Here is a 26,840-nt window from a genome sequence, read left to right as displayed (position 1 = left end):
TAGAAAAGGCTAATGAACCCATCTCCTTGCTAGGGATAGACTTGTCGCCTACGCCCTGACCCCACTGCCAGTCCAGTGCAGGCACTGTATCCTTTCCATCAGCCACTGGTTGCATGGATGGTCTCACCATCTGACTTTTGGAGGTTTGCTTTTCTTCTTTTTTTCCCATGTCATTTTTCCATACTAGATACCACATGATGGACTGGATTTCCCTCCAGTGAATCTCAGATTAGGTCACCTTGTGGTTTGGGGATTCCCAGGCTCTTCAGGGCACATGAACAGCTAATCTGGTTTACTCCCACAATTTGCTAGTCATATCCGATGTATGGCAGTTGTGGGCTAACTCTCAGGAAAGCCTTCATTCTCTTACCTTTACATCTGTGGGGGCCCTCACTTCTGCTCCCCTATTCCAGGTACATTCATGATGCTTTCAGTAGTATTTTTGAATGAGGTTCTTCCCGTCACAGAGGAGGATCTTCTGTCTGCCCAGTTGTCCCTCCTTTCACTCTGTTTGCCTAAATGTGGAGGTGCCCAAGGGCCAGTCCTTGTTCTGATAACTTTCTTTCATTCTCTGATCTGTGGCTTCAGATGTCATTTTTGCATATCTGCCTTACAAGTCTTTGTATTCAGTCCACATGTTAACAGAGGTTATTTTGGAAGGTGGAGTACATAGGATTTTGCTTTCTGTTTTTTACGATTTTATATTGCTGTCTTTTAAAAACGTGTGTATGTATATGTATGTGTATTACTTTACACATACATATAGGAAAACCGATTTATATAATAATAATAAATCAGGAAAAAATGTAATTCCTACAATACAGTCCTGAAACTCACCACTTTAAAAAAATTTTTTTTTATTTTTGGCTACATTGGGTCTTCGTTGCTGTGCACGGGCTTTCTCTAGTTGTGGTGAGCGGGGGCTACTCTTCGTTGCGGTGCGTGGGCTTCTCATTGCGGTGGCTTCTCTTTGTTGCGGAGCACGGGCTCTAGGCACACGGGCTTCAGTAGTTGCAGCACACGGGCTCAGTAGTTGTGGCTCGTGGACTCTAGAGCGCAGGCTCAGTAGTTGTGGCGCATGGGCTTAGTTGCTCCGCGGCGTGTGGGATCTTCCCAGACCAGGGCTCGAACCCATGTCCCCTGCATTGGCAGGAGGATTCTTAACCACTGTGCCACCAGGGGAGTCCCACTCACCACTCTTTAAAATTAATTTTTCATAAGGTAATACATATCATAGTACAAAATTCAAAAGTTCCAAGAGAAGACAGCTGAAAAATAGGCCTCCCTTTGTTGCTGGACAGAAGTGTATCCCATTCTCTTCCTTGGAAGCAAATGCTCTCCTCATTTGGGCCATTACCCCCTGAATGTGCCATGCTCTGAAATCAGTGTATGTGATGACAGAGTTGGCACCTTCCATTTTTTTTTTAATTTTTGAATTTTATTTAATTTATTTTTTTATACAGCAGGTCCTTATTAGTCATCAATTTTATACACATCAGTGTATACATGTCAATCCCAATCTTCCAATTCATCCCACCACCACCACCCTGCCCTCGCTTTCCCCCCTTGGTGTCCATACGTTTGTTCTCTGCATCTGTGTCTCAATTTCTGCCCTGCAAACCGGTTCACCTGTACCATTTTTCTAGGCTCCACATATATGCGTTAATATACGATATTTGTTTTTCTCTTTCTGACTTACTTCACTCTGTATGACAGTCTCTAGGTCCATCCACGTCTCAACAAATGACCCAATTTCGTTCCTTTTTATGGCTGAGTAATATTCCATTGTATATATGTACCACTTCTTCTTTATCCATTCGTCTGTCGATGGGCATTTAGGTTGCTTCCATGACCTGGCTATTGTAAATAGTGCTGCAGTGAACATTGGGGTGCATGTGTCTTTTTGAATTATGGTTTTCTCTGGGTATATGCCCAGTAGTGGGATTGCTGGATCATACGGTAATTCTATTTTTAGTTTTTTAAGGAAACTCCATACTGTTCTCCATAGTGGCTGTATCAATTTACATTCCCATCAACAGTGCAAGAGGGTTCCCTTTTCTCCACACCCTCTCCAGCATTTGTTGTTTGTAGATTTTCTGATGATGCCCATTCTACCTGGTGTAAGGTGATACCTCACTGTAGTTTTGAGTTGCATTTCTCTAATAATTAGTGATGTTGAGCAGCTTTTCATATGCTTCTTGACCATCTGTATGTCTTCTTTGGAGAAATGTCTATTTAGGTCTTCTGCCCATTTTTGGATTGGGCTGTTTGTTTTTTTAATATTGAACTGCATGAGCTGTTTATATATTTTGGAGATTAATCCTTTGTCTGTTGATTCGTTTGCAAATATTTTCTCCCATTCTGAGGGTTGTCTTTTCGTCTTGTTTATGGTTTCCTTTGCTGTGCAAAAGCTTTGAAGTTTCATTAGGTCCCATTTGTTTATTTTTGTTTTTATTTCCATTACTCTAGGAGGTGGATCAAAAAAGATCTTGCTGTGATTTATGTCAAAGAATGTTCTTCCGATGTTTTCCTCTAAGAGTTTTATAGTGTCTGGTCTTACATTTAGGTCTGTAATTCATTTTGCGTTTATTTTTGTGTATGGTGTTAGGGAGTGTTCTAATTTCATTCTTTTACATGTAGCTGTCCAGTTTTCGCAGCACCACTTATTGAAGAGACTGTCTTTTCTCCATTGTATATCCTTGCCTCCTTTGTCATACATTAGTTGACCACAGGTGCATGGATTTATCTCTAGGCTTTCTATCTTGTTCCATTGATCTATGTTTCTGTTTTTGTGCCAGTACCATATTGTCTTGATTACTGTAGCTTTGTAGTATAGTCTGAAGTCAGGGAGTCTGATTCCTCCAGCTCTGTTTTTTTCCCTCAAGACTGCTTTGGCTATTCGGGGTCTTTTGTGTCTCCATACAAATTTTAAGATTTTTTGTTCTAGTTCCATAAAAAAATGCCATTGGTAATTTGATAGGGATTGCTTTGAATCTGTAGATTGCTTTGGGTAGTATAGTCATTTTCACAATATTGATTCTTCCAATCCAAGAACATGGTATACCTCTCCATCTGTTGGTATCATCTTTAATTTCTTTCATCAGTGTCTTATAGTTTTCTTCATACAGGTCTTTTGTCTCCCTAGGTAGGTTTATTCCTAGGTATTTTATTCTTATTGTTGCAGTGGTAAAGGGGAGTGTTTCTTTAATTTCTCTTTCAGATTTTTCATCATTAGTGTATAGGAATGCAAGAGATTTCTGTGCATTAATTTTGTATCCTGCAACTTTACCAAATTCATTGATTAGCTCTAGGAGTTTTCTGGTGGCATCTTTAGGATTCTCTATGTACAGTATCATGTCATCTGCAAACAGTGACGGTTTTACTTCTTCTTTTCCAATTTGTATTCCTTTTATTTCTTTTTCTTCTCTGATTGCCATGGCTAGGACTTCCAAAACTATGTTGAATAATAGTGGCGAGAGTGGGCATCCTTGTTTTGTCCCTGATCTTAGAGGAAATGTTTTCAGTTTTTCACCATTGAGAATGATGTTTGCTGTGGGTTTGTCATATATGGCCTTTATTATGTTGAGGTAGGTTCCCTCTATGCCCACTTTCTGGAGAGTTTTTATCATAAATGGGTGTTGAATTTTGTCAAAAGCTTTTTCTGTATCTATTGAGATGATCATATGGTTTTTATCCTTCAGTTTGTTAATATGGTGTATCAAATTGATTGATTTGCATATTTTGAAAAATCCTTACATCCCTGGGATAAATCCCACTTGATCATGGTGTATGATCGTTTTAATGTGTTGTTGGATTCTGTTTGCTAGTATTTTGTTGAGGCTTTTTGCATCTGTATTCATCAGTGATATTGGTCTGTAATTTTCTTTTTTTGTAGTATCTTTGTCTGGTTTTGGTATCAGGGTGATGGTGGCCTCATAGAATGAGTTTGGGAGTGTTCCTTCCTCCACAGTTTTTTGGAAGCGTTTGAGAAGGATGGGCACCTTTCATTTTTTAATACCAGCTTTCCCACTGAACATTCTCATTTCTATAAATGGTATCCACATCTTACCAGCCACCTAAGCTCAAAGCCTTGGTGTTTTCTTTTATTTCTCTTTTGTCCTTTTGCCTCAGTCATATCTTCTTAATCATCATATTCCATTGACTTATTCTTCACGGTGTATTTTGTAGCAGGCCTTTCCTTTCTGTTACACTAGGCTGCCATCTACACCCTGATAGACAGTGAGGAGACCTCCCTGCCCGCACAGCATTTGACTGCTTCATGATTTTTCTGAGAACCATGAGCGTCCACTGCTGGAATATAACTAGAAGGATGATAGATGCATTCTCTCTCCAGTGCTTTTTTTCTTTTCTGCAATTTGCCTTCAATTGGATTATGGACTCTCAGAGGGCAGGAGTCATCGTGTACTATTTCTGGTCTGTCCCCTTTAGTGCTTTTCAGTCTTATACATAGAGTGGGTTCTCAATATGTGTTTGTCAAATGATGAGATGAACACTGTTTTTTTTTTTGTTAGTTTCAGTAATTAAGATACGGGCATTTTGTTTTTAAAAACATGGACAAACATAACTGGTGGAGAATATAATGGCAAGGAGAAGAGCAGATAACCTGCTGTATTTAGGATGGTTTATCACCTCTTCTTTGCTCTGTAATATTGCATCACTGTCTTACCCCAGGACCACCCACAACACCACCTGTGCTCCTTCCCTCCTTTATTTCCTCCCTAGTACTTACAATGTACTATTTAACTTATTTACCTTGTTTTTAAAACATTCTTTCCCCCAGTAGACTGTAAGCCCTACGAGGGCAGGATTTTTGTCACTCTTGTTGAATGCTGTACTCCCAGTGCCTGGCATGTGGTAAGCTACTCAATGAATATTTGTTGAATGTATAATCCGGAGAGGTACCAATTGTGTGTGTTGTCATTAAATTGATTATTGTCACCAATCGTAGATTTCACTTCATTCTGTTCAGTGTTACTTAGTATCAATGCTTTGAGGCTAGGGAGACATTTTTCATCTCTCTGCAAAAAAAAAAAGCTATAGTTTGGGGCTGAGTGACTGAGAGGCACATGGAAAGAAGAAATAGACAACATAGTGGATGGTATTGGAAAAAGACATCTTGGGCTCTGCTCTCCAGTGGCTGGCATATTCTCCAAACACTCTCCACTTGAATTTTGCTAACCTATTTTGAGTGCTTTTTATAAAGGTGATTCATACATCTATTTGTTATTCTTACCAGAAAGTATATCCTTTTTCGTGGCTTAATTTCTCCTCCTTTTATGGTTAATATCTGGATTCCTTTGCTTAGGAGCTGTCACTCTGATATTAAGGAGGAGGACAGTTGATTGGGTTTGAGTTTGCACCTTAAATAGATCATTTAGTCACACAGAGCAAAATTCTGTTTTGTGGCCACATTTGGCCTATCTAGTCAGCCAGCGGCTGTGAATATATGAGCCTTGGGTCCCATCTCTCGTGGGGGCAGTCGGGGGGGCCATGGCATGACTATAGAACTGGGGGGTTGCTGGCTGAATGGTGACACTGGCTTTCTGGTAAGGGCTGCCTGGCCACCCCGCCTCAGGAGATCCCTCGTTGTGACTGTGGCTGTCAGAGGTGAACTGGCTGTGCCACTCACTAGTCAGATAATGAGCTCTAAAATGGGTTTCGTGTCCTTTGTGAGAACTGGATTCACTAAGATGGTATCAGGAAAACCTCAGGACCTGATAAACACAAAGAAATCAACAGAGTGTGCTTCGCTCAGAAGTGGAGACTTTTGTCCTATAGATGGCAAGGAGCCATCAGAAGGCTCAAAGCTTGGCAGAGATGTTTATTTTAGAATTGCCATCCTTGCAGTGGTTTTGAGGTGGACTGCTGAGGAGCATGAGATGGGTGCAGGGAGGCGAGGAGGTTGTCAAAAAAAAAGTTTATGTGAGAAGAATTGTTGCTACTTGTGCAGAACTAGATGACTGCCTTGTGAATGAATGAGGTGAGGATGACTTGAAGGTATCTAGTCTCACAGGGACAAGGAATGGGGGCGAGAAGCGATGTTTACAGGGAGGAGTGAGAATTACCTCTCGGACCTGTTGAGTTAGAGGTGTTAGGGAGATGTGGAGCAGAAATTTGGATAAGGTTCTGGAGCATGGGGGAGAAGACTGTCTTAGAACTATAGTTGCTAGAGTCATTGCTTTAAAGCTTCAAGTTGGGTGGATGACTTTTTTCAGTTTTTATTATGGAAAATTTCAAACACGTAAATGTCAAGACAGTAAACCACAATATAACAAAAAATTATGATAGTGTGATTTATAATAAGAAATATATATTTGGTTTCTGGCACCGAGCCTAAAAGCCTTGGAATTTCCTAAGTAATAAGAGCTAGAATGGCACCTTGATATTCATAACAAGCCCCTTTCAACCACACCTCAGTTTATGTTAATGAGGTGACTTTTGGAAAGCACCTTAGGGTGGGCGCTGGTTGCCAAGGAAACCAACTAGTGATTATAGGGGTGGGACTTTCATTCCCACCCCCCTGACTTCTGAGGAGGCGGAGTGGGGCTGGAGATTGAGTTCAGTCACCAATGGCCAATGATTTAGTCAATCATGCCTATATAATGAAGCTTCCATTAAAAACCCAAAAGGACAAGGTTGTAGAGCTTCTGGTTTGGTGAACATGTGGAGGTGCTGGGAGGGTGTTGTGCTCAGAGAGGGCATGGAAGCTCTGCAGCCCTTCCCACATACCTTGCCCTAAGCATCCCTTCCGTCTGGCTATTTCTGAGTTATATCCTTTTATGATAAGCCAGTAACTTAGTAAGTAAAATGTTCCTCTGAGTTCTGTGAGTCTCTCTAGCAAATTAATCCAACCCAGAGAGGGTGTTGTGGAGGCCACTGATCTATAGCCAGTTGGTCAGAAGCACAGGTGAATAACCTGGACTTGTGATTGGCACCTGAAGTGGGGTTGGGGGAGTATCGTGGGACTGAGCCCTTAACCTGTGGGATCTGATACTATCTCTAGGTAGATAGTGTCAGAATTGAGTTGAATTATAGGAAACCCAGCTGGTATTGGAGAGTTGCTTGGTGGTATGCAAAACACACACATACAGAGAAGTATAATAAACCAAACCCCATGTCCCCATTACCCAGCGTTGTTAATTACCAGCTCATAGTCAATCATGTTTCATCTGTATCCCCCACGGCTACCCCTCCCCACGTCACTGACACAAAATTCCAAATTTTGTTTGTAAATATTTTTGCATTCATCTCCAAAAGATAAGGAATCTTTAAACAACATAGCCACAATACATTATCACCCTTCAAAAATAACAGTAATTTCATAATATTGGCCAAATATCCGGTGAGTTCACATTTCCCCAATTGACTCTTTTTTTTTTGCAGTTTGATTTAAGATGCAAATAAGGTCCCTACAACTACATTTGGTTGGTTTGTCTCTGTAACTCCTAAGTCTGTCTTAATCTGTAGGTTTGGGTGGGTAACTTTTCAGAGCATTCTGGGTCCTATTTGTGTGAACCCGAATGATAACCAGCACTTGAACAAAAGAAAGAGGTAGAGGCCGATGGGATGATGTAGGGATCTTCTTAATTGGAGGCATGATTTTGATCTTTTTCCCCTGAGAGGCAGATGTTTTTAGGAAAGCCTGACGAAGTTCTTGTTCTTGTAGCCTCTCTCTCCAGCAGTTAATTCTCTGTATTGCTACTAAGGTATCTTCCAAAAGTCAGGCCCGATCATGCCCCTTCTTCACCCAGAAGTCTCTGTGGCCCTGTGGGCTAAAGTCTTGTCTTGTGAGCTTGGCTTAAGGAGATGGCTCACCGTCTTCCTCACTCCTTGATGCTCAGTCTCCACCTTCCCCCTTCTCCCCAGCCTTGCTGCTCTAGTCAGTGTTCACTTTCCCACCTCATGCTGAGGGCTTTCTCTGAAATATAGTTCACACCCCCCTCTTCTTTCATCAAAATAAGTCTGACTCATCTTGAAAGGCCCAACTGAGAAGTCACCTTTTCTGTGAAGTTTTCCTGAACTATTTTTTCACCTGAAAGAATTATTCATTCTGTTCCTCACTGTGCCGCCTTTTTATGCCTCTGAATTCATTTTTAATTATGTGGTCCCCAGGGTGGGCTGGTGTGTGTGTGTGTGGGGGGGGTGCTGGTGGGGGGCTGAGGGGGGGAGGTGCTGTGTCCCAGCCAGCTCAAAGTCTCCTCAGCACCCAGCCCAGAGCCCTCCCCTCTTGGAATGCAGAGTATATCTGTTTGGTACCAACTCTTAGAAGGATGAACAACAGATTTTCTGTCAGAGAAAATCGGATAGAAAATCAGATTTTCTTCTCTACTCTGTGTTTTTTTTTAAAATAATTTTATCAAGTAGGCTGTTAAATAATGTATAGTTTTCAGCTGGACTGAATTAAACCCAGTGAGTAATTACATTTTATTCTGCTCACATAAACACATAAAGGATTTTGCTGGGTATATGGTGTGAAGTGTTTCTTGTTGTGTCATTAGTGTTGACTTTGATACTTCCCAGACACCAATTTCATGACTCAAGAATTTGCAACAAAAATACAAAAATCTAATCTTTCCAGATACTGTTTCATTGCCTGCCAAAACCCAGACATAAATTGCAAGGGGAAAAAGGCATTATCTTCATAATTTAGGGAACTGATGCTTCCCTATGTGTATAATCTGTTAATATTATTTGTAGTCAAATTATAGTTTTTGATTTCCATTATCTCATTCTTTCATCAAACATTTATTGAGTGATGACCGTGTTCCTGACTTTGTGAGGGGGTCAGACGTTATCTAGCCATTACCCTTTGGAGGAGACATGTAGGCCTTTTATAATAATGTGTTGTTATCCATTCCATGGCGTAGATTGGAATAAGTGAGCAGCAGCCACAGGGTGCAGAGCTGAGGATTGTAGATACTGTTTTCAACTCTTAGTCCAGGTTCTGTTAACACACAGAAGGTCAGGTGTATTTGGTAAAGAACCAAATAGAATTTCAAGAAATTGAAAATCGTCATTGAAACTACAAACCCAATGGAGAGGGTAAAGAACTGAAGAGAGAACTGGTGAACCAGACAATGTATCTGAAGCATTATCCAGGAAGGGGCACAGAGAGGCAGAAGGAAAATGTACCCATATGCTGAAATACTACATAGCAGTGAGACCACATGAACCAGAACCACATGTCAATATGGATGACGCTTACAAGCATATTGAGGGGTGAAAAAAAGCAAGTTCCAGGATAACTCATACCATACATAATTCAAAGACATGCAAAATTAAACAATATATATATCTGTAATTTAAACTCTAAGGGCATAATAAACACCAGATTGAGGTTAGTGGTTTCCAGACAGTGGAGTGGGAGGAAGTGGGGGGATTGATTGGGAAGGGTACGAAGGGTTCTTAGCTGTCTTGGTAATGCACTGTTGATTAAGCTGAGTGAAAGCCATGTAGATGACTCGCAGACCATTCTTGTCCTAATAAATTCTTGTGAAATATAGTAAATATTTGAAATACTATATATAACTTATGTACAGATAAAAAATGGAATAAACACCTGTGTTTACGGTCCAGCTTATGAAACAGAAAACTACCTGTACCTTTGAACCCCCTTGTATATTCTTTCCCAATTGTATTATTCTTTATCCCTTATATATACTATACCTCTACTTTTAGGCATCTGATATAATTCATAATAAAAATTTTTTAAAGGATGCCCTATAGTCTTCTTATAGTTATCTTACTAGTATCTGTAATTAATCAATTTGAACTTAAACCTTTATTTCCCCCCCCCCCCCCGCCTTTTCTTTATTTATTTTTAGCTTCATTGGGTCTTTGTTGCTGTGCGCAGGCTTTCTCTAGTTGTGGTGGGCAGGGGCTACTCTTCGTTGCGGTGCGCGGGCTTCTCATTGCGGTGGCTTCTCTTGTTGCGGAACATGGGCTCTAGGTGCACGGGCTTCAGTAGTTGCAGCTCACGGGCTCAGTAGTTACAGCACGTGGGCCCTAGAGCATGCGGGCTTCAGTAGTTGTGGCTCGTGGACTCTAGAGCGCAGGCTCAGTAGTTGTGGCGCACGGACTTAGTTGCTCCGCGGCATGTGGGATCTTCCTGGACCAGGGATCGAACCCGTGTCCCCTGCATTGGCAGGCGGATTCTTAACCACTGCGCCACCAGGGAAGTCCTGTCCCCCTTTTCTGAATTGTTGTATTGGTCACCTAAGTAAAAAATTATGTATTGTGTGACTATGACTAAATTTCTAAACATTTTCAGGATCTTCCCAAGTGTGTGATGTTTTAAAAGCATTAATGAAAATTAAACGTGGGTCTGGCCCTATCAGGTTTGATCAGGGAAAACAGAGGTGTGGTAATTTCTTGGTTAGTGCCGTAGGATAATACTTTCTACAAAAGTGGGACTTCATGTCAGGAGGTCAACATGGTGTAAGTCTCCTTTGGAAGATTAAGAAAACTCATGATGGTGGTATGGGAAAAGCAAAACAAATAAGCAAAAGACATTTCTGGAGTAGGGTTTAGGGACCCTGTATTACAGCAGTGAGAGCTTAACTTCTCATCTGTAAAAGAAATGTTTCCTGGTTGGGAGGTGGGATGTGAGTTAGCTGTAGAGGTATTGCTGATGGTCCAGAGAAGCCACCTACAGTTTCTCAAAAAGATAGTATACTAGTCTGTATGGGCTACCATAACAAAATACCACAGACTATGTGGCTTAAACAGTAGAAATTTATTTTCTCACAGGCTGGAAGTCTGAGATCTGGGTGCCACCAGGGTTGGGTTCTGGTGAGGCCTTTCTTCCTGGCTTGTTGGATAAGCCACCTTTTCACTGTGTGCTCACTTGGCTTTTCCTCTGTGCGTGTGCACAGAGAGAGAGATCTCTCTTCCTCTTCTTATAAGGCCACTAATTCTATTGGATTAAGACCCCGCCCATATGACCTCCTCTAACCTTAATTACCTCCTAAAAGCCTGATCTCCAAATACAGTCACTTTGGGGGTTAGGGCTTCAGCATATATTTGAGAGTTTGAGTTTGAGTTTGAGAGGACACAGTCAGTCCATTGCAGATAGTTTATTTTGGTTGATAGTCTTTGAATTCAGGTGAATTCTTAAATAGTTTTTTTTTTAAATATACCATCAAAAATTGAGGTAAGTACACACAAGCTCTGTTTTGTTTGTTTATTTTACCATGTGTTCTCCAAACCCGCCCTTTTCAGTTGTGTATATCTATATATTTGCATGTATTTCAGTTTAAGACTCAACCATCCCTTAGTAATTGGAGTAACTAGAGCAGCAAATGTAGTTACTATCGTGTGTTCCAGTTTCATGGCTCTCTAAGATAACTGTGATTAGTGCATTTGTTTATTTGCAGTGTTGTTTAAATTCAGGGCTTCTAGGAAGTAGATTCTGTAATATGCCTCAAAATTATTGGAAGTTTTTTAACCTATGAGAGTACTTGAATTTTATTCATTAATTTGGGCCAAATTATAAAGGCTGATAAAGGTGGGCATCCTTGATTTTAATGGCAGGTAAGAGGCTGAAAATATGTAGTTGCTTCCTTAGGCGTCAGAACTAAGGCTCTTTTCTTATAACTCAAATGGGGTAATTCCTTGTTAACACATGGCTACTGGCTAATGTCTCCATAGTCTATTGTCATTTACTGAGTGGTTGTGGTAGTCAGATGCAGGGATGGGTGGTGAGTACTCATTGAGCGTTGCCTTCAGGAAAATTAGCCCTGGGGATGAGGGACAGGCACTTAAATGGCAGTCACAGTGCAGTGCAATCATTGTTCTGATAACGTAGTCACTATCGGAGACTGTTCCGGAAATGCATGATGAGATGGGTTGCCACATATGGTTGTGTACATTGTGCCCTGAACAATTCCAGGGAGCCTCTTTCATGTTGAAGTCTGTGAGGGCAGCCCTGATTGTGGAGAATCCAACCCAGTCCTGAGGTATCAGGAAGGGCTTCCCTGCCTGGAAGAAGTGATATCTACATTGTGACTTGAAGGACGAGTAGAAGTTAACCCAGTGAAGATGGTTAGGGAGCAGAGAGTGGGAAGAGAGTTCCAGGCAGAGGCTCAGAGGAAAGATTGATTAATTTATTTCAAAAGGTAGCTGATGTTTAGCTGAAAGTCTTGTCCTGGACCTTTAAAGAGTGGCAAACGGGTCAGGAAAATGTGTGATAATCTCCTGTAGTAACATTTGTAGTCCTTTGGCAGTTGACTTGGAACTTGATTAGTGTGTTTTAATTAAAATGTGTTGAGTGATGATTCAGCCACAAGTACACTGTCCTTGATTTTGGGAAATGTCAGAGTATGAGGCAGAATCAAATATTCAAATACCTGACTTAAGGTCCTTAGACGTTATCCAGGAATCTGCTAGCCTCTCATTATCTTCTCAAAATCTGTGAATTTTATTTTGAAAGCATTTTAAAGAAAATATGTTTAAGAATTTGAGTGGTCATCCATATTGCTTGGGATTTGAGGGGTTAAATTAGTGATACTCTCTCTGTTATCAAAATTTGGAACCAATTGGGAGAAAAAGGAGCCAGGTGGATAGAGCTTGGAGAGTGCGGTTTGGGTGTGTGGCAACAATGGCCTCCTGAGACTGTAGCCCTGGATTAGACAGAAATAATCTCTCCAGGCCCTGGAGGTGTTGAGCCAGCAGAGGCCCCTCCTAGAATGAGGCAAGTGTAATCAGTTTATACTTGGGTACCATACTGGACTCTAGTTAAAAGTTCAGTCATCCAGATGAATGGATAAAGAAGATGTGGCATGTATATACAATGGAATATTACTGAGCCATAAAAAGAAACGAACTTGAGTTATTTGTAGTGAGGTGGATGGATCTAGAGTCTGTCATACAGAGTGAAGTAAATCAGAAAGAGGAAAGACAAATACCGTATGCTAACACATATATATGGAATCTAAAAAAAAAATGGTACTGATGAACCTAGTGGCAGGCAGGAATAAAGAGGTAGACATAGAGAATGGACTTGAGGACACGGGGGCGGGGAGGGAGAAGCTGGGGCCAAGTGAGAATAGCATCGACATATATACACTACCAAATGTAAAATAGTTAGCTAGTGGGAAGCAGCAGTATAGCACAGGGAGATCAGCTCAGTGCTTTGCGATGACCTAGAGGGGTGGGATAGGGAGGGTGGGAGGGAGGCTCAAGAGGGAGAGGATGTGGGGATATATATATGCATATGGCTGATTCACTTTGTTGTACAACAGAAACTAAGACAGTATTGTGAAGCAATTATAATCTAATAAAGATCTATTAAAAAAAAGTTCAGTCATTGAGTGCAAGTCTGCCTCCTTGGTTCCTAGTTTTCAATGAAAGACTCTCCCACTCTTCCATTATATACTAGAATGGGCATCTCCATTTTGTAAAGACTGTCAGAAGGTATGTGGTATCTGGTCACCCATAGAGAAATGCTGTGCAGCACAGCAACGATGAGAAGATGTTCCTGGTGTCCCAAGAACTTCATGGGACAATATAATGATTTTTCCATATCTTGTTTTCCCAAGTAGATATCTAAGACCTAAAGTCATTTTCTTCCTCTTATTCTTAACTGTGACATTCCATATTTGGGGAAACTACTTAGAAATGATGGTGTTTTTTGACTCACATAAACTTGTTCCATGTTGGTTTTAATCAAATCTTTGGAATTTTAGCTGTTGAAGAAGAGAACATTGGATTGGAGGTTGAACTCTTGGCTGATGGGCCTGATTTTCACTATTTTAGTATCTCATATACTGATGGAAGCAAGACAGAACATTTGTCTTGAAGGGCTACAGACTCAGTTTATTTCTTTAAAGTCAACCTTTATCAGAATAGCATTGGGTGGCTGATTGGCGATTCACAGATTTTCTGTTGTATTGTCAGGAGTTATCAGATTCGAAGCAACTAGAACTCTCATACATTGCTTGGTGGTGGGTAGATTGTTGCAAAATGGTATAGTAACTCTGGGAAATGACTTGACCAATTCTTATAAATTTAAACATACACTTGCCCAATGACTGAGCAGTCCCACTCTGGGTACTTGCCCTAGAGAATTGAAAACATGTTCACATAAAACCCTGTTTTATGGATGTTCATAGCAGCCTTATTTGTGATAGCCAAAAGCTGAAAACAAACCTGTTGAGATGTCCCTCAACAGGTGAGTGGATAAACAAACGGTAGTGTATTCTCACAATGGAATACTACTCAACAGTAAAAAGGAATGAAGTGTTAATTTATATTTGGGTGAATCTCAAAGGTGTTTGGCTGAGCAAGGGAAGCCAGTCTCAAAAGGTCACATACTATATGACTCTTTTTAACCTTGAAAAGACAAAACTCTAGTAATAGGTAACAAATCAGTGGTTCCTGGCATTATAGATAGGGTGAAGGTGTAACTGTCAAAGGATATAGTACAAGGGAGTTTTCTTGGAAGTGATAGAACTGTTTGGTATCCTGATCGTGGTGGTGCTTAAATGAATCTATGCCGTAGTGTATACAGAAGTAGAAATATAATGTTGTGCCCATGGAACTTTTATATGATGTTATTAACCAACGTTACCTCAATAAAAAATAAAATCTAAAAATTCAAAGACTTTTTCCCAAAGGAAAAAGGAAAAAGTCCATTTTATTGTTAAGACAATTTAAAAAGTAAGAAAAAATTTAAGAAGACAGCATCAAGGAAGTTTAAAAAAAGAAAGAAAAGAAAAAACAAGCCACAGACTGGAAGAAAATATTTTCAAATCATATATTCAATAAGGAACTTGTATCAGAATACATCAAGATCTCTTACAATTCAATAAGACAGTCCAATTTAAACATGGCAAAAGATTTGAATTAATGGACATTTCACCAAAGAAGATATACAAATGATTCATAAGCACATAAAAGTATGCTTGACATCATTAGGCATTAGGGAAATGCAAATTAAAACTACAGTGAGATATCACTTAACACTCTCTAAAATAGATACAATCAAGAGACAATAACAAGTGTTGTAGAGCATGTAAACAAACTGTAACTCTCATACTTTGCTGGTGGGGATATAAATTGTATAAAATGGTATACAGTTTCCCAAATGGAAAACAGTTGGACAGTTCTTAAAGTAGTAAACATAGATTTACCATATGACACAGCAGTTCTGCTCCTAGGTTTCAACTCTAGAGAAATGAAAACATATGTCCATACAGACTTGTATGCAAATGTTCATTATTCATAATAGCAGAAAAGTGGAACCAATGCAAATGCTCATCAACTGGTGAATGGATAAACAAAATATGGTATATCCATACAATGGAATACTATTCAACAATAAAAAGTAATGAAGTACTAATACCTTTCTTCCACACTGGGTGAGCCTTGAAAACAGTATGCTAAGACAAAGAAGCCAGACACAAAAGAGTACATATTGTATGATTCCATTTATATGAAATGTCCAGAAAAGGCAAATCTATAGAGACAGAAAATAGATCAGTTGCCTGGGGCTGGGAGTGGGAAACAGAGAGTGACTGCAAAAGGAAATGTTCCAAATTAGATTGTGATAATTGCACAACTCTGCGAATATAATAATAAAATCATTGAATTGTACACTTAAAACGGGGAATTTTATGGTATGTAAATTGTACCTCAATAAAATTGTTTTTAAAAAGTATTTCATTACATATTCAAAACAAGTAACAAAAATATTTTAAATGAATTCTCCTTGAAACGAATATATCAATGAATAGCACAGCTGCATAATAAGTAATAGAACAAGTAGAAGAGGATATTGAAAAGGCTGTAACATACATTCTTAAAACCAGAGTCGCTTAAATGACCCCCAAACCTGAAAAATCATTGTCACTGCTGGCATCCATTGCATTCTCTTTATTCGCTCAATTAGAAATAGTTATCACTCTCTTCCAACACTGTGTAATGGGATGTGGAATGGGACGCTTTCTTTTCTCAGAATTTCAGATGAAACTTTAGAACTCAGAACAACTCCCGCAGTGCTGTAAAAATCCCCATAGCGGTGGCCAAACCGGACTGATGATCATCTGCTCCCAGTAGCTCATATAAGGGAAGGTGGAGTCTCGTTAGAGAATAGTACATCCATGCACCTGTTCCCAACTCCTTAACAAAGGCTTATTAATAGAGACATTTAAATATTGCAGCAGGTGGATAGCTGTCTAGAATTACAGCTGAGTGTCGATTTGTTCAACTGTCTTCCCAACAACCTGAGTCACAAAAACTGGCACCAGACTAGTGGGGGCTAGTTCCTTTAATGGCCTCATAGCATTTTTGAACCATGCTTTGTCCATAATTAAGTTCCTTCCTCATACCACCAATGGGCACATGCATAAATTGTATATAGGGTTCTTTTTTTGGTTATGTGTTTCTTTTTTTTTTTTAATTAATTTATTTATTTTTGGCTGTGTTGGGTCTTTGTTTCTGTGCGAGGGCTTCCTCTAGTTGTGGCAAGCGGGGGCCACTCTTCATCGCGGTGCACAGGCCTCTCACTATCGCGGCCTCTCTTGTTGCGGAGCACAGGCTCCAGACGCGCAGGCTCAGCAATTGTGGCTCACGGGCCTAGTTGCTCCGCGGCATGTGGGATCTTCCCAGACCAGGGCTCAAACCCGTGTCCCCTGCATTGGCAGGCAGATTCTCAACCGCTGCACCACCAGGGAAGCCCTATGTGTTTCTTTTAAACATTAGAAAAGTTGGCAGTTGTATACCATCAGCACAATATGCAAATACAGGAGTTCTTTCATACTCAAAAGTTGAAACAGTCTTGAGTTTTTTCTACTGAAAAAGTCTTGAATTTTTGCACCTTTGGAGTTCACCATGTTGCTTTAAGCCACATCAGATGTCAAAGGAATTTCATGTATATTTGCTTTCTGTAAAAGTTCAAAACTGAATTCTTTCCTAGCATTAGTCATATACCTGTGAAATCAGTGAGTCTCTTCATCAGCTGACATGTGATATTTTTCTGGCCCACACACAGTAGATGATTGCTCTTTGTAATCTGGAACACTATGATGTTGATCAAGTAAGTCCTTAATGCCTCTATTGCTCTCCATCATTTTTTTGGGAATACTGAAGTTTCTGAGCTTTGAAAAATACCTAATGTCAAATTCTAATTCCTTGTAGTTATGACCTCTTTATAGTTCCCTGTCAGAGGATGTCTTCCACATCTAGAAGATGAAAATGTGCCATTCATGTTTTTTCCAAGTCTTTGTTATATTCTCACTAAAATACCCCTCTGCCGTCCTAATGTCTTATTTTTTCTTGAAGTGGAAGATGCCACACGTGAACTTAATATAGCAATGACTGTCCTTTTGTGCCATGGGCTACAGTGGTAATAAATATGAATCTAAATGTCTGAGGAGCTACTCAAACTCTACCTTGAATTAGCAGCAAATCCTGTTGCTTGGTATATTTTTGGTCAAAACTATCAATCAGGACGTTTTAACCTGTATCTTTGCTGTGACGGGGCTTTGTTGCCATATTTTAACACAAGGGGGCAGCAACATCACCTTCACTGTCTCCATCACATCTTTAGCATGGGCACATTGGACCCGGGTAGGGAGGGAAAGATTTTATAAGTATGTATTATTATTTTTAATGTTCGTCATCTAATAATGGTTCTAGGTATGATGGTGATGATTACGGAGAGAGACTGCGAGGGTATTTCCTGTAGTTGAGGAATTTGTCTGCAAATAAAAGCCTCCTGTAAGGAAAAATCTCCTGTTTCCCTTCTGCTCTCAATACTCTCACTGGACATTTCTTTGACCACATGTGTGGGAGTTTTCTCACACCAAAGCAATTCTCCAGCTCTCTAGTGGATACCGACTGAGTATCCCACAATTTAACTCAACTCTGACACTATCTACTTGGAAATAGCATCAGATCCCACAGGCCTCATTAAGACCCCTGCCCCTCTCACTTCAGAGGTTAGTCACAAGTCCAGGTTATCACCTGAACTTCTGACCAACTGGCTATAAATCAGAGGTTCTCATATTCCCCTCCTTAGCTTTGATCATTTGCTAAAATAGCTCAAAGAACTCAGGAAGCCCATTTACTTACTATATTACTGGTTTATTATCAAAGGATATAACTCAGGAACCGCCAGATGGAAGAGATGTATAAGGTAAGGTATGTGGAAAGGGACATGGAGCTTCCATGCCCTCTTCAGGTGAGCTACCCTCTCTGGTGCTCCACGTGTGCACCAACCCAGAACCTCTCTGAACCTGTGTACTTTGGGGATTTTTATTGAGGCTTCATTACATAGGTATGATTAATTAAATCATTGGCCATTAGTGATCCACTTAACCTCTAGCTCCTCTTCCCTGCATGGAGGTCAGGGGGTGGGGTGGAATTAAAAGTTCCAACTCTCGGGACTTCCCTGGTCATCCAGTGGGTAAGACTCCGTGCTCCCAGTGCAGGGGGCTCAGGATCGATCCCTGGTTGGGGAACTAGATCCCGCATACATGCTGCAACTAAGAGTTCGCATGCCACAACTAAGAGTCTGCATGCCGCAACTAGGAAGTCCTCATGCCGCAACTAAAAAGATCCCGCATGCCACAATGAAGACCCTGCGCAGCCTAAATAAATAAATAAATAATTTAAAAAGTTCCAACTCTCTAATCACCCGGTTGGTTCCCCTGGCAACCAGCCCTCATTCTGAGGCTAATCCAGGAACCCCCAGCCACCAGTCATCTCATTAGCATACAAAAAGACACTTAGCACTTCAGAGATTCCGGGGGTTTTAGGAGCTCTGTACCAGGAAACTGGGACAAAGACCAAATATATATTTCTTATTATAAATCACAGTATCACAACTCCTCTATTGTTAGAATAGTTGTCATTGTGAAGACCCTGTGCTATTGTGGTTTATTTTTTTAGTTAGCTCTGCAAATAATGAGGCTAGTACAGAAAAGAAACAGTGAATTATGTAAAGCAGCTATTGATTTGGGAGAAAGGATAGCCTTTTGTAAATGACTTATTTTGGTTTCCTGATGAAGACACTGTTAACTGAAGAAAACCGTGTTTTATTCAGGGACCTTACTGAGTACTATACAGCCCAGGAAACAGCCTCTCAGATAGCTCGGAGGATCTGTTCCAAAGAGGTAAGGGAGGAGCCAGGATATATAGGAGTTTTTGCAGGAAAAAAAACCCAAATGTGTAGTCGAACATCAAAAGATTACCGCTAATCACAAAAACCAGCCCTGTCAAGTTAATGAATTTAGCACTTTTCTATGTCTGCCAAGATGCAAGAGTCTGGCTCATTGAAATTATTCCTTTGATATGCATTTTAACTATCTATGTGCATATCATGTTTTTCTCCATCTGAATTCTCCCCAGGGCACACCTTGGGTTGGGAGGTGTGGTTACATTGGCAGCTGATGGCCGGCAATATTCTTTGTTTACTGGAATGGCAGGCAACATTTTTTTTTCCACAGCGCCTCCTCTTGGTCGTAAATTAGACCAAGGTTTGGGAAGCATTTCTTGACCAATTTGTCCCAAGGTGCTAAGAAGGCTCATTCCTAGGTCAGATGAGGATTGTGTTGATAGGCCACTCAGTGTGCTAAATTTTGGATTAGGCCCTGTTAATAACCTAAAATTCTCTGGATCTTCTGTTTTACTAGTCTGTTATGATCCAGGGGATGTTTTCCCTTGTTGCTTCTTCCCACATTTAGAGTTGCACTATTACAGTTAATTCTATATAGAGTTAAATGTATGACCTACTATCTCAAGATGTTTAGCCATCATTAATTTTGTCAAGAGGCCTGGTTACACATTGGGTAAAAATTGGGTTACAGTTGGGTAAAAAGCATATATATATTTAACTGGGGTAAATGGAGTGGACTTGTTTGGGGACCTTTAATGTTGGGGACCATAGGGGGTCCCTTTGGCCCATCCAACCTTAGGTAGTGTTGTATCAAAACCTTTTGTTTTAATCCCATTAACATCTGTTTTATTTATCCCATTTCTTAATAACCATCTAAAGATTTTTATCCTTTTGGGACGAGTCCCTTTAAAATTTTCACCTTTTTGGAAAGAAATCTATAGACTTTCTCTCAGGTTCTTATCTTCCTGTTAATCAACCTAACAATTAATCTCCTGTTCGTTAGCATCTGTAAGACCCATTGAGGGTAGGTTGAGACCACAAATGAGGCTTCCCAAACTGGTTTTTTTGTTTTGTTTTGTTTTGTTTTAAACTGAGGGAGTTCTTAGGTTAGCTATTTTTTTTTACCATCTTCTAATTTGTTTTTTCATAGGTACCAATAAAATGGCTGTTTATGAGAGCACTCTAAAAATTCACCAATTTCGACGTTTCCCCAATTTAAAGGATCCATCGTCTGGCCCTTGATGAGATATATGTTAATAGTGACACAAATCAATAACACGCTAGAGGCGTCCCCACAAGAGAGTGCAAAGGATGCAGCCTTCACAAGATCTAGAAAGTTTACTCCCCAAAATAGTCTAAGAGAATAAAGGACCTTCATTGTACAGGTTGACACAACGAAGGTGAGGATGACAAAGGCCCCTTATGGGCACCTCGTATGACAAATTTCCCTGAGAGTTGGCACAGCCAAGCCAGAAAAAGAGACTGCTCAGGACCCCAGTCTATTTGATTGGCTGCCAAATGTAAACCATGTGTGTACCTTCCAGAGGGCAGAGACCAAGCTCTCAAATTGAGATTATCAAGAACCTCATTTTTAATTTGTAGTAAAATTTTACAACTTTATTTTTCACAAAAGTCAACAAAGTTCAAGTATGTTAGTACAGGTCTTTAACAACAACAACCACCACAACAATAATAAAGCAATACAGACACAGAGCACAGAGTTTGGCTTAAAAAACTATATTTTTCTGGATTTTATATATTATTTGTTCTTCAACAATGTCTTGTGAGTTCTCATATGTCTTGGTGATAAGAGACATTGTAGAACATTATACATAGGATATAATAAACATTTTCTTTCTTTTTCTCATATAACTTTCTCCATTAATGGCAAAATGAGATGGGGGAGCATTTTACCATTCTCTCTCTTAATATTGCTAGCAAAGAACTGAATATAGAGAGAAGCCTGAAGTTTTCCACCTAAGAGAGAATTGTGGAAAGTGTCTGGTGGTTATTTATGTTTTCTTTTTTTTCCACATTTCACTCACTTTTACTTGGGCGTGTGACTCATGTCCAGGACCAGGGGAGCAACATTTCTTCATAACTCATGGAATTAAATGCTTACACCCAATTTTGCTGGTTTTTTCCTCCTAAAGGGAAAACCCTGCTAAGAACAGAATGAGACGGAAAGACTTGCAGCTAATTATGCTAGCTGTGTCAATGGCATAGCCCCAAGAAGCCAGCTCTCCAGTCCCTGAATCATGACTGCGAAAATTGGCACTGTGCTGTTTAGCTCCCTAAGGGATGTAATTATTTTCTCCATGATACCCAATACTTGAAATGACCTCAGCAAAAGCATTTCTTTTCTTTTTTTCCCTTCCTCTAGTGTGTGGCAAAACAAATTGCATTTGTAACAACTAGAAATTCCCGAGGCCTTGTCCTCGCTGGCGGATGGCCTGAGGGATGCTGCTGGTGCAAATCAAAGAGCTCAGTGGTTCTGCTTTGCGCTGTGCTAGGCAGAAAAAAACTTTGCCTCTTATCACCCCATCTTCCTCCAGCAAAAACCTGAGAAATGAGACATGCTCAGTGGTTCAGAGTACTCGGAGTACTGTCATAATCCCGAAAGGTACTGTCCTACCTTGTCCTCTCGGTGGCTGAGGGACTCAAGCCAGAATAGATGGATTCTTAACCCTTTTGAAGGACTGTGTAGTTGTCCCTAAAATACACATCATCTACCTGGTCTCTAAGATTACTTCAGAGTTTCTTAGTCGTTGCCATTGTTCCCACGCTCTCTGTGTCCTTCCACAGGCCTGATGTTTTCTTCCACTGTGTTTCAGGGCTCATCGTCGGGGTGATCCTGAGGTACGGCACCACTGCCACCAGTGGTCACGACAAGTCACTCAGCTGCACTCAGGAAGACAGGGCCTTCAGCACCTTATTAGTGAATGTCAGTGGGAAGTTCTTCGAATACACCCTGAAAGGAGAAATCAGCCCTGGCAAGGTCAACAGTGTAGAGCAGAACGACATGCTGAGGAAGGTGAGCTCGGGCCACTCAGCCACTTTGGTCCTGACGTGGTTTTTGATTTTCCGATTCTGTCTCAACTTTGTGAACAGAAATCTTTTCACACTCCTGGAACATCAGTAACATTCCTGGCTGTCAGTTTGGCTAGGAAGCTTTTGGACTGTGATGAGGAGAAGGAACCAGATTTGAACTTGGGCCTTGTAACTTTGTCAGACTGATGTGGGCCACCAATGGTGCAGTGGGTTCGTACATCCCACTCAGCTCCTCTCTCCAACTCCCATCTCTTTTTGATTATGTCTCTTACTCTCGTTATGGTTTAGGGATGAGATTGTTTCTTTCTTAAATTAAGATCGGTTTCTTATTTTTCTTTTAGCTTGTTAATAATCAGTGTTCAGAAGTGTTATTCTTACTTATTCGTGGTTATTTTACCATATTCTACAAACATTTATTGAGTTTCCCACTCTCATTGGTGATTGATGCCAAAGGCTTAATGAATCTTCAGAGGAAAAATCTCTTGTTGTCTTAGAATTTGAGTCCACATGTTGTTTTTCATTTAATGTTGGGGGTAGCTAAAATACTCCACAGGAAAAGGGATTATATATCTCTTCACTTCACTTGGGTGATTTCCAGAATAAGCACAAGATCTGTATTTATCCACATACATTCTAGTACCTTATACACCCGGGCTTATCAGCAGGAGGGCTTCCATATAAAGTCTGGGGATCCAAGTTGTGGGAGACCCCTTTAATATGTGAAGGCTTGCAGTCAAAGAGTGTAGCCTGTGCTCCAAAAATTAAATTATTATTGTTCTCAGGATCTGCCATAATCCTTAAAGAAAATTATTCTCAACCTGGAGCGTTCAACATGCCCATCTCCTCTCTGTCCCTAAGGACGAGTCCTAGTGAACTCTTGGCTCTCAACCCTTCATAAGAATGCATGGGATTTCCATAAACATTTGTGAAATTAAATGCAACTGAGAAAGATACCCAGTGTAATACCACACTAATGACTGTTTACATTTAATAATTAGAATGGAGATTTCAAATAATTAATTGAAATAAGAGCCAGTTAATCTACCAACGTGAACAAACCTTTAAAAAGGTTAGGAGGCTTTGTAGAATGTTTAATTCTTTTCTGGATGTGATAGGGCTTTGCTGATAGTTTCAGAGTGATTTCCCTGATTGCCTACAGGTAGTTTTAGTCCCCTTAGAGTTGATGAACTTATGTTGATATTCAGGAAATCACTAGCACCACTGGAGACTTTGATCTAGTCCACATTACGTATCACAAATGGCTGGTCACTCAAAAGAGACTTAAATTCAGTAAGATTATGTCTATAAATCATTATGTGGTAGGATACAGGAAATTAATAAAGAATCATGACTGCATCTTTTATTGTAGTTGAACCTTTATAAAGGTTTGATAAAAATCAAGATGTTTTCATTTCTTGTTGAAGAACATTGACCAGAAGCTTTCTGTGAGTTCTCAAAATTGCACTGAATTGTTGTGTCTTAATACATATTCAACAACACACCAAGAGTAGAAGGCAGAAGTGCCGTGTGGAGAAGAACAGGCCAGTGCTCATGGGAGCTGTGGCTTCTCTACTGTGCTGAGTCTGTGATTTTTTCACATTGATGTCATTTGTTTTAAATATTCAAACTTTAGTCAGTGGCTTAAAATATTAAGCAAATATTATGGCACCAATTGGTATTCAACAAAAAATTGGCTTTTTTTCTTTTTAAACGTTTAGGTAACATTTGATCCAGAGGTCTTTTTCAACATTCTGCTGCCTCCAATTATTTTCCATGCTGGATATAGTTTAAAGAAGGTAAGGAATTTTTGCCAGTATTTCTTAAAGCATGGGAATCTCTGCTTTAATTTTCCTGCACAATATTCTAGTTTTTTTCCTTCTCTCAGATTGCTTATTACTGTGTTCTGTACCCACTCAAGAGACTACAGTTGACTCATCATCAGTGACTCATTTCTGTTTTAAAGTCTGGAACTCTCATCCATTGCTGGTGGGAATGTAAAATGGTATGGCCACTCTGGAAAACATGTTTGCAGTTTCTTATAAAACTAAAGTTGAAATTACCATATGACCCAGCGATTTTATTTCTGAGGATTTATCCCAGAGAAATGAAAACTTCTGTTTATACAAAAAACTGTACATGGTTGTTCATAACAACTTTATTTGTAATAGCCCCAAACTGGAAACAAACAAAATGTCCTACAATAGGTGAATGGTTAAACAAGCATCCATACCATGGATACTACTCAGCAATAAAATGGAACAAACTATTGATACACAAAACAGCCTGGATGGATCTCAAAGGCATTATGCTGAGTGAAAAAAATCCAGTCTCAAAAGGTCACATACTATATGGTTTCATTTATATAGCATTCTAAAAATGACAAAATTATAGGGATGGAGAACAAATTATTGGTTGCCAGGGGTTAGGGATGGTGGGGATGAGAAGGGGAGGGGGTGGCTGTGACTATAAAGTGGGTAGCATGAGGGAAATCTTCATGGCAGTGGAACAGTTCTGCATCTTGATTGCAGTGGTGGTTACAAGAATCTACACATGTGATAAAATGACATAGAACTATGCACACACATTGTACCAATGTCAGTTTCCTGGTTTTGATATTGCACTACAATTATGTGAGATATAACCAGTGGAGGAAAATGTGTGAAGGTACCATGGGACCTCTCTGCACTATTTTTGCAGCTTCTGTAAATCTATAATTACTCCAAAGTAAAAAGTTTAAAAAAAATCTATCATTATTGAGGGAGGGTCATTGTGTTCAGCAGCAAGGTTGGGCCTAAGCCCCTAGATATTTAAAATACCAAATACCTTTATAAATACTGTGAGTGGCTCCCTTCCTCCCCATTGTGGGACTATTCTGTGAAAATTTAGCCTCCAAAAAAGCCTACTTCAGATAACAGCCAAGGACCTTGTTTCAGCTGTCTTTCTGAAAGGGGACTAAAGGAAACCTTTTCAGTGAGCCTCGAGAAGAGAGATCTTGGCTGCCAATAAAACTCAGTAACATCCTTAGGAAGTAGAGAATGCCTTCAAAGTTGATAAACCTCTAGATAGATCAATCAAGGTAAAAAAAAGAGGAAAGAAACAAATTACCTATATCAGGAATGAGAGAGGGGACATCAGTATAGACCCTTCATACATTAAAAGGACAATAAGAGAATAATATGAACAACTTTGTACCAATAAATTTGACAACCCAGGTGAAATAGACAAATTTCTCGAAAGGCACAAATTACCAAAACTGACCCAAGAAGAGATGGAAAACTTCAACAGCCCTATATTAATGAAATAAACAGAGTTCATAGTTAAAAACCTTTATATAAGCCCAGATGGCTTCACTGGTGAATTCTATCTAGCATTTAAGGAAGAAATAATGAGTCCTACACAAAATCTTTCAGAACATAGAGGAGAGAACAGTCCCAACTCATTTTATGAGAGGGTACCTGCCCATCAGGCTGGTTCTTCTGTCAAAGCAACTCTTCAGTTTTCAGAAGGTTTTTAAACTCTTCACAACCCACACAAATATAGTTATTTATGGAGCATATGATATAAAGAACTTTGCATATATCCTTTATTTCGGTTTTTACATACATTATTTCTGATCATCACAGAAACTCTAAGAATGTGAGGGTGGTAGATAACCTCACACCCCTCTCCCCCAGGTTTCCAACTCATTTATAAACAGACACAAGGAGCTAACTGGCAACTGAATGATCAATTTATGACCCAAAGTCCCTGGTGACGCATCTTGGATGATATAGTTTAGCCCTTGGTAATGGGACTCCTTACTGCCGACCTCATGAATTGAAGACAGATGCCCTTTAGCCACCAAGTCGGTCACAGTCACAGATAGGGAGGCTGAAATGGAGAGATCCTAGAAATTGCTGGGCCTGCCAAAGGCTGCCTCTTTTGCTCATAGCATGGAGGCCATAGGAGCAAGAGCACTCCCCCACTTTTCGTAAGAGAGTCAAGGCTACAAGTCAGGGTCAAGCCAATCTCCCCCTTCAGAGATCACATGGCCCCTTCTTACTGCATCACCTTCAAGGGAGGAGGGATGGAACTTAAGTCCCCTCTCCACAATGGATACTTGAGGAGCAGGAGGCTGTGTTTCTGCACACCAGCCCAACGCACATCTGGACAGTCACAGACATGTAGAGAATGTCCTGCATTTTACTGATGATGAAGCCAAATTGAGAACGATTAAGTGACGTTTGAGGTTATGTAGGTGGTGCAGGACTGAGTCAAGGTTATGCCTGTCTGTCTGACTGGAGGACCTAGGGTTGTTCCTCTGTGTTGCATTCTTTCCAGATATAGGTTTTCTGTACCAAAAAAGTATCCTTTTTCTGACTTATTTATGAGGTTGCCAAAGTAATCTGAATCTATATGTCAGCTATTGACATGTAACAAATGGTAGATGATCTTACAGGCATAAATAATGTTATTCTTTATCTAAATAAAGAGTTTGGGAGCTGCTCTTAAGATCAAATGGGTGATGAATAATTTGGTATTTTAAATAAGTAATCTTAATGTATAATCAATGTCATAGTTGCTTTAAAATGAAACCAAACCATTGGTTGTGAAAGCCACTCTAATGGCTAAAAAAAAACCTTAGTGTTTGCAGAGCCTTCCCTTTGTCAGC

At 40.1% G+C, this 26,840-nt stretch overlaps 1 protein-coding gene across 4 annotated transcripts in view; it reads left to right on the top strand.

Moving 5' to 3' along the window:
- Positions 1–26,840, top strand: part of SLC9A7 (solute carrier family 9 member A7) — a 145,404-nt gene that overhangs the window by 47,093 nt on the left and 71,471 nt on the right. For all 4 annotated transcript variants that reach the window (XM_082378107.1, XM_082378105.1, XM_082378106.1 and 1 more), the window contains exons 2-3: positions 21,973–22,172; positions 23,908–23,985. In XM_082378107.1, the coding sequence (XP_082234233.1) occupies positions 21,973–22,172; positions 23,908–23,985 (278 nt within the window). The remainder of the gene's footprint in view (positions 1–21,972; positions 22,173–23,907; positions 23,986–26,840) is intronic.

The sequence above is a fragment of the Balaenoptera borealis genome (genome assembly GCF_965194805.1).
Source record: "Balaenoptera borealis genome assembly, chromosome: X".
In the NCBI taxonomy this organism is placed as follows: domain Eukaryota; kingdom Metazoa; phylum Chordata; class Mammalia; order Artiodactyla; family Balaenopteridae; genus Balaenoptera; species Balaenoptera borealis.
This window is presented reverse-complemented; position numbering and strand designations above follow the sequence as displayed.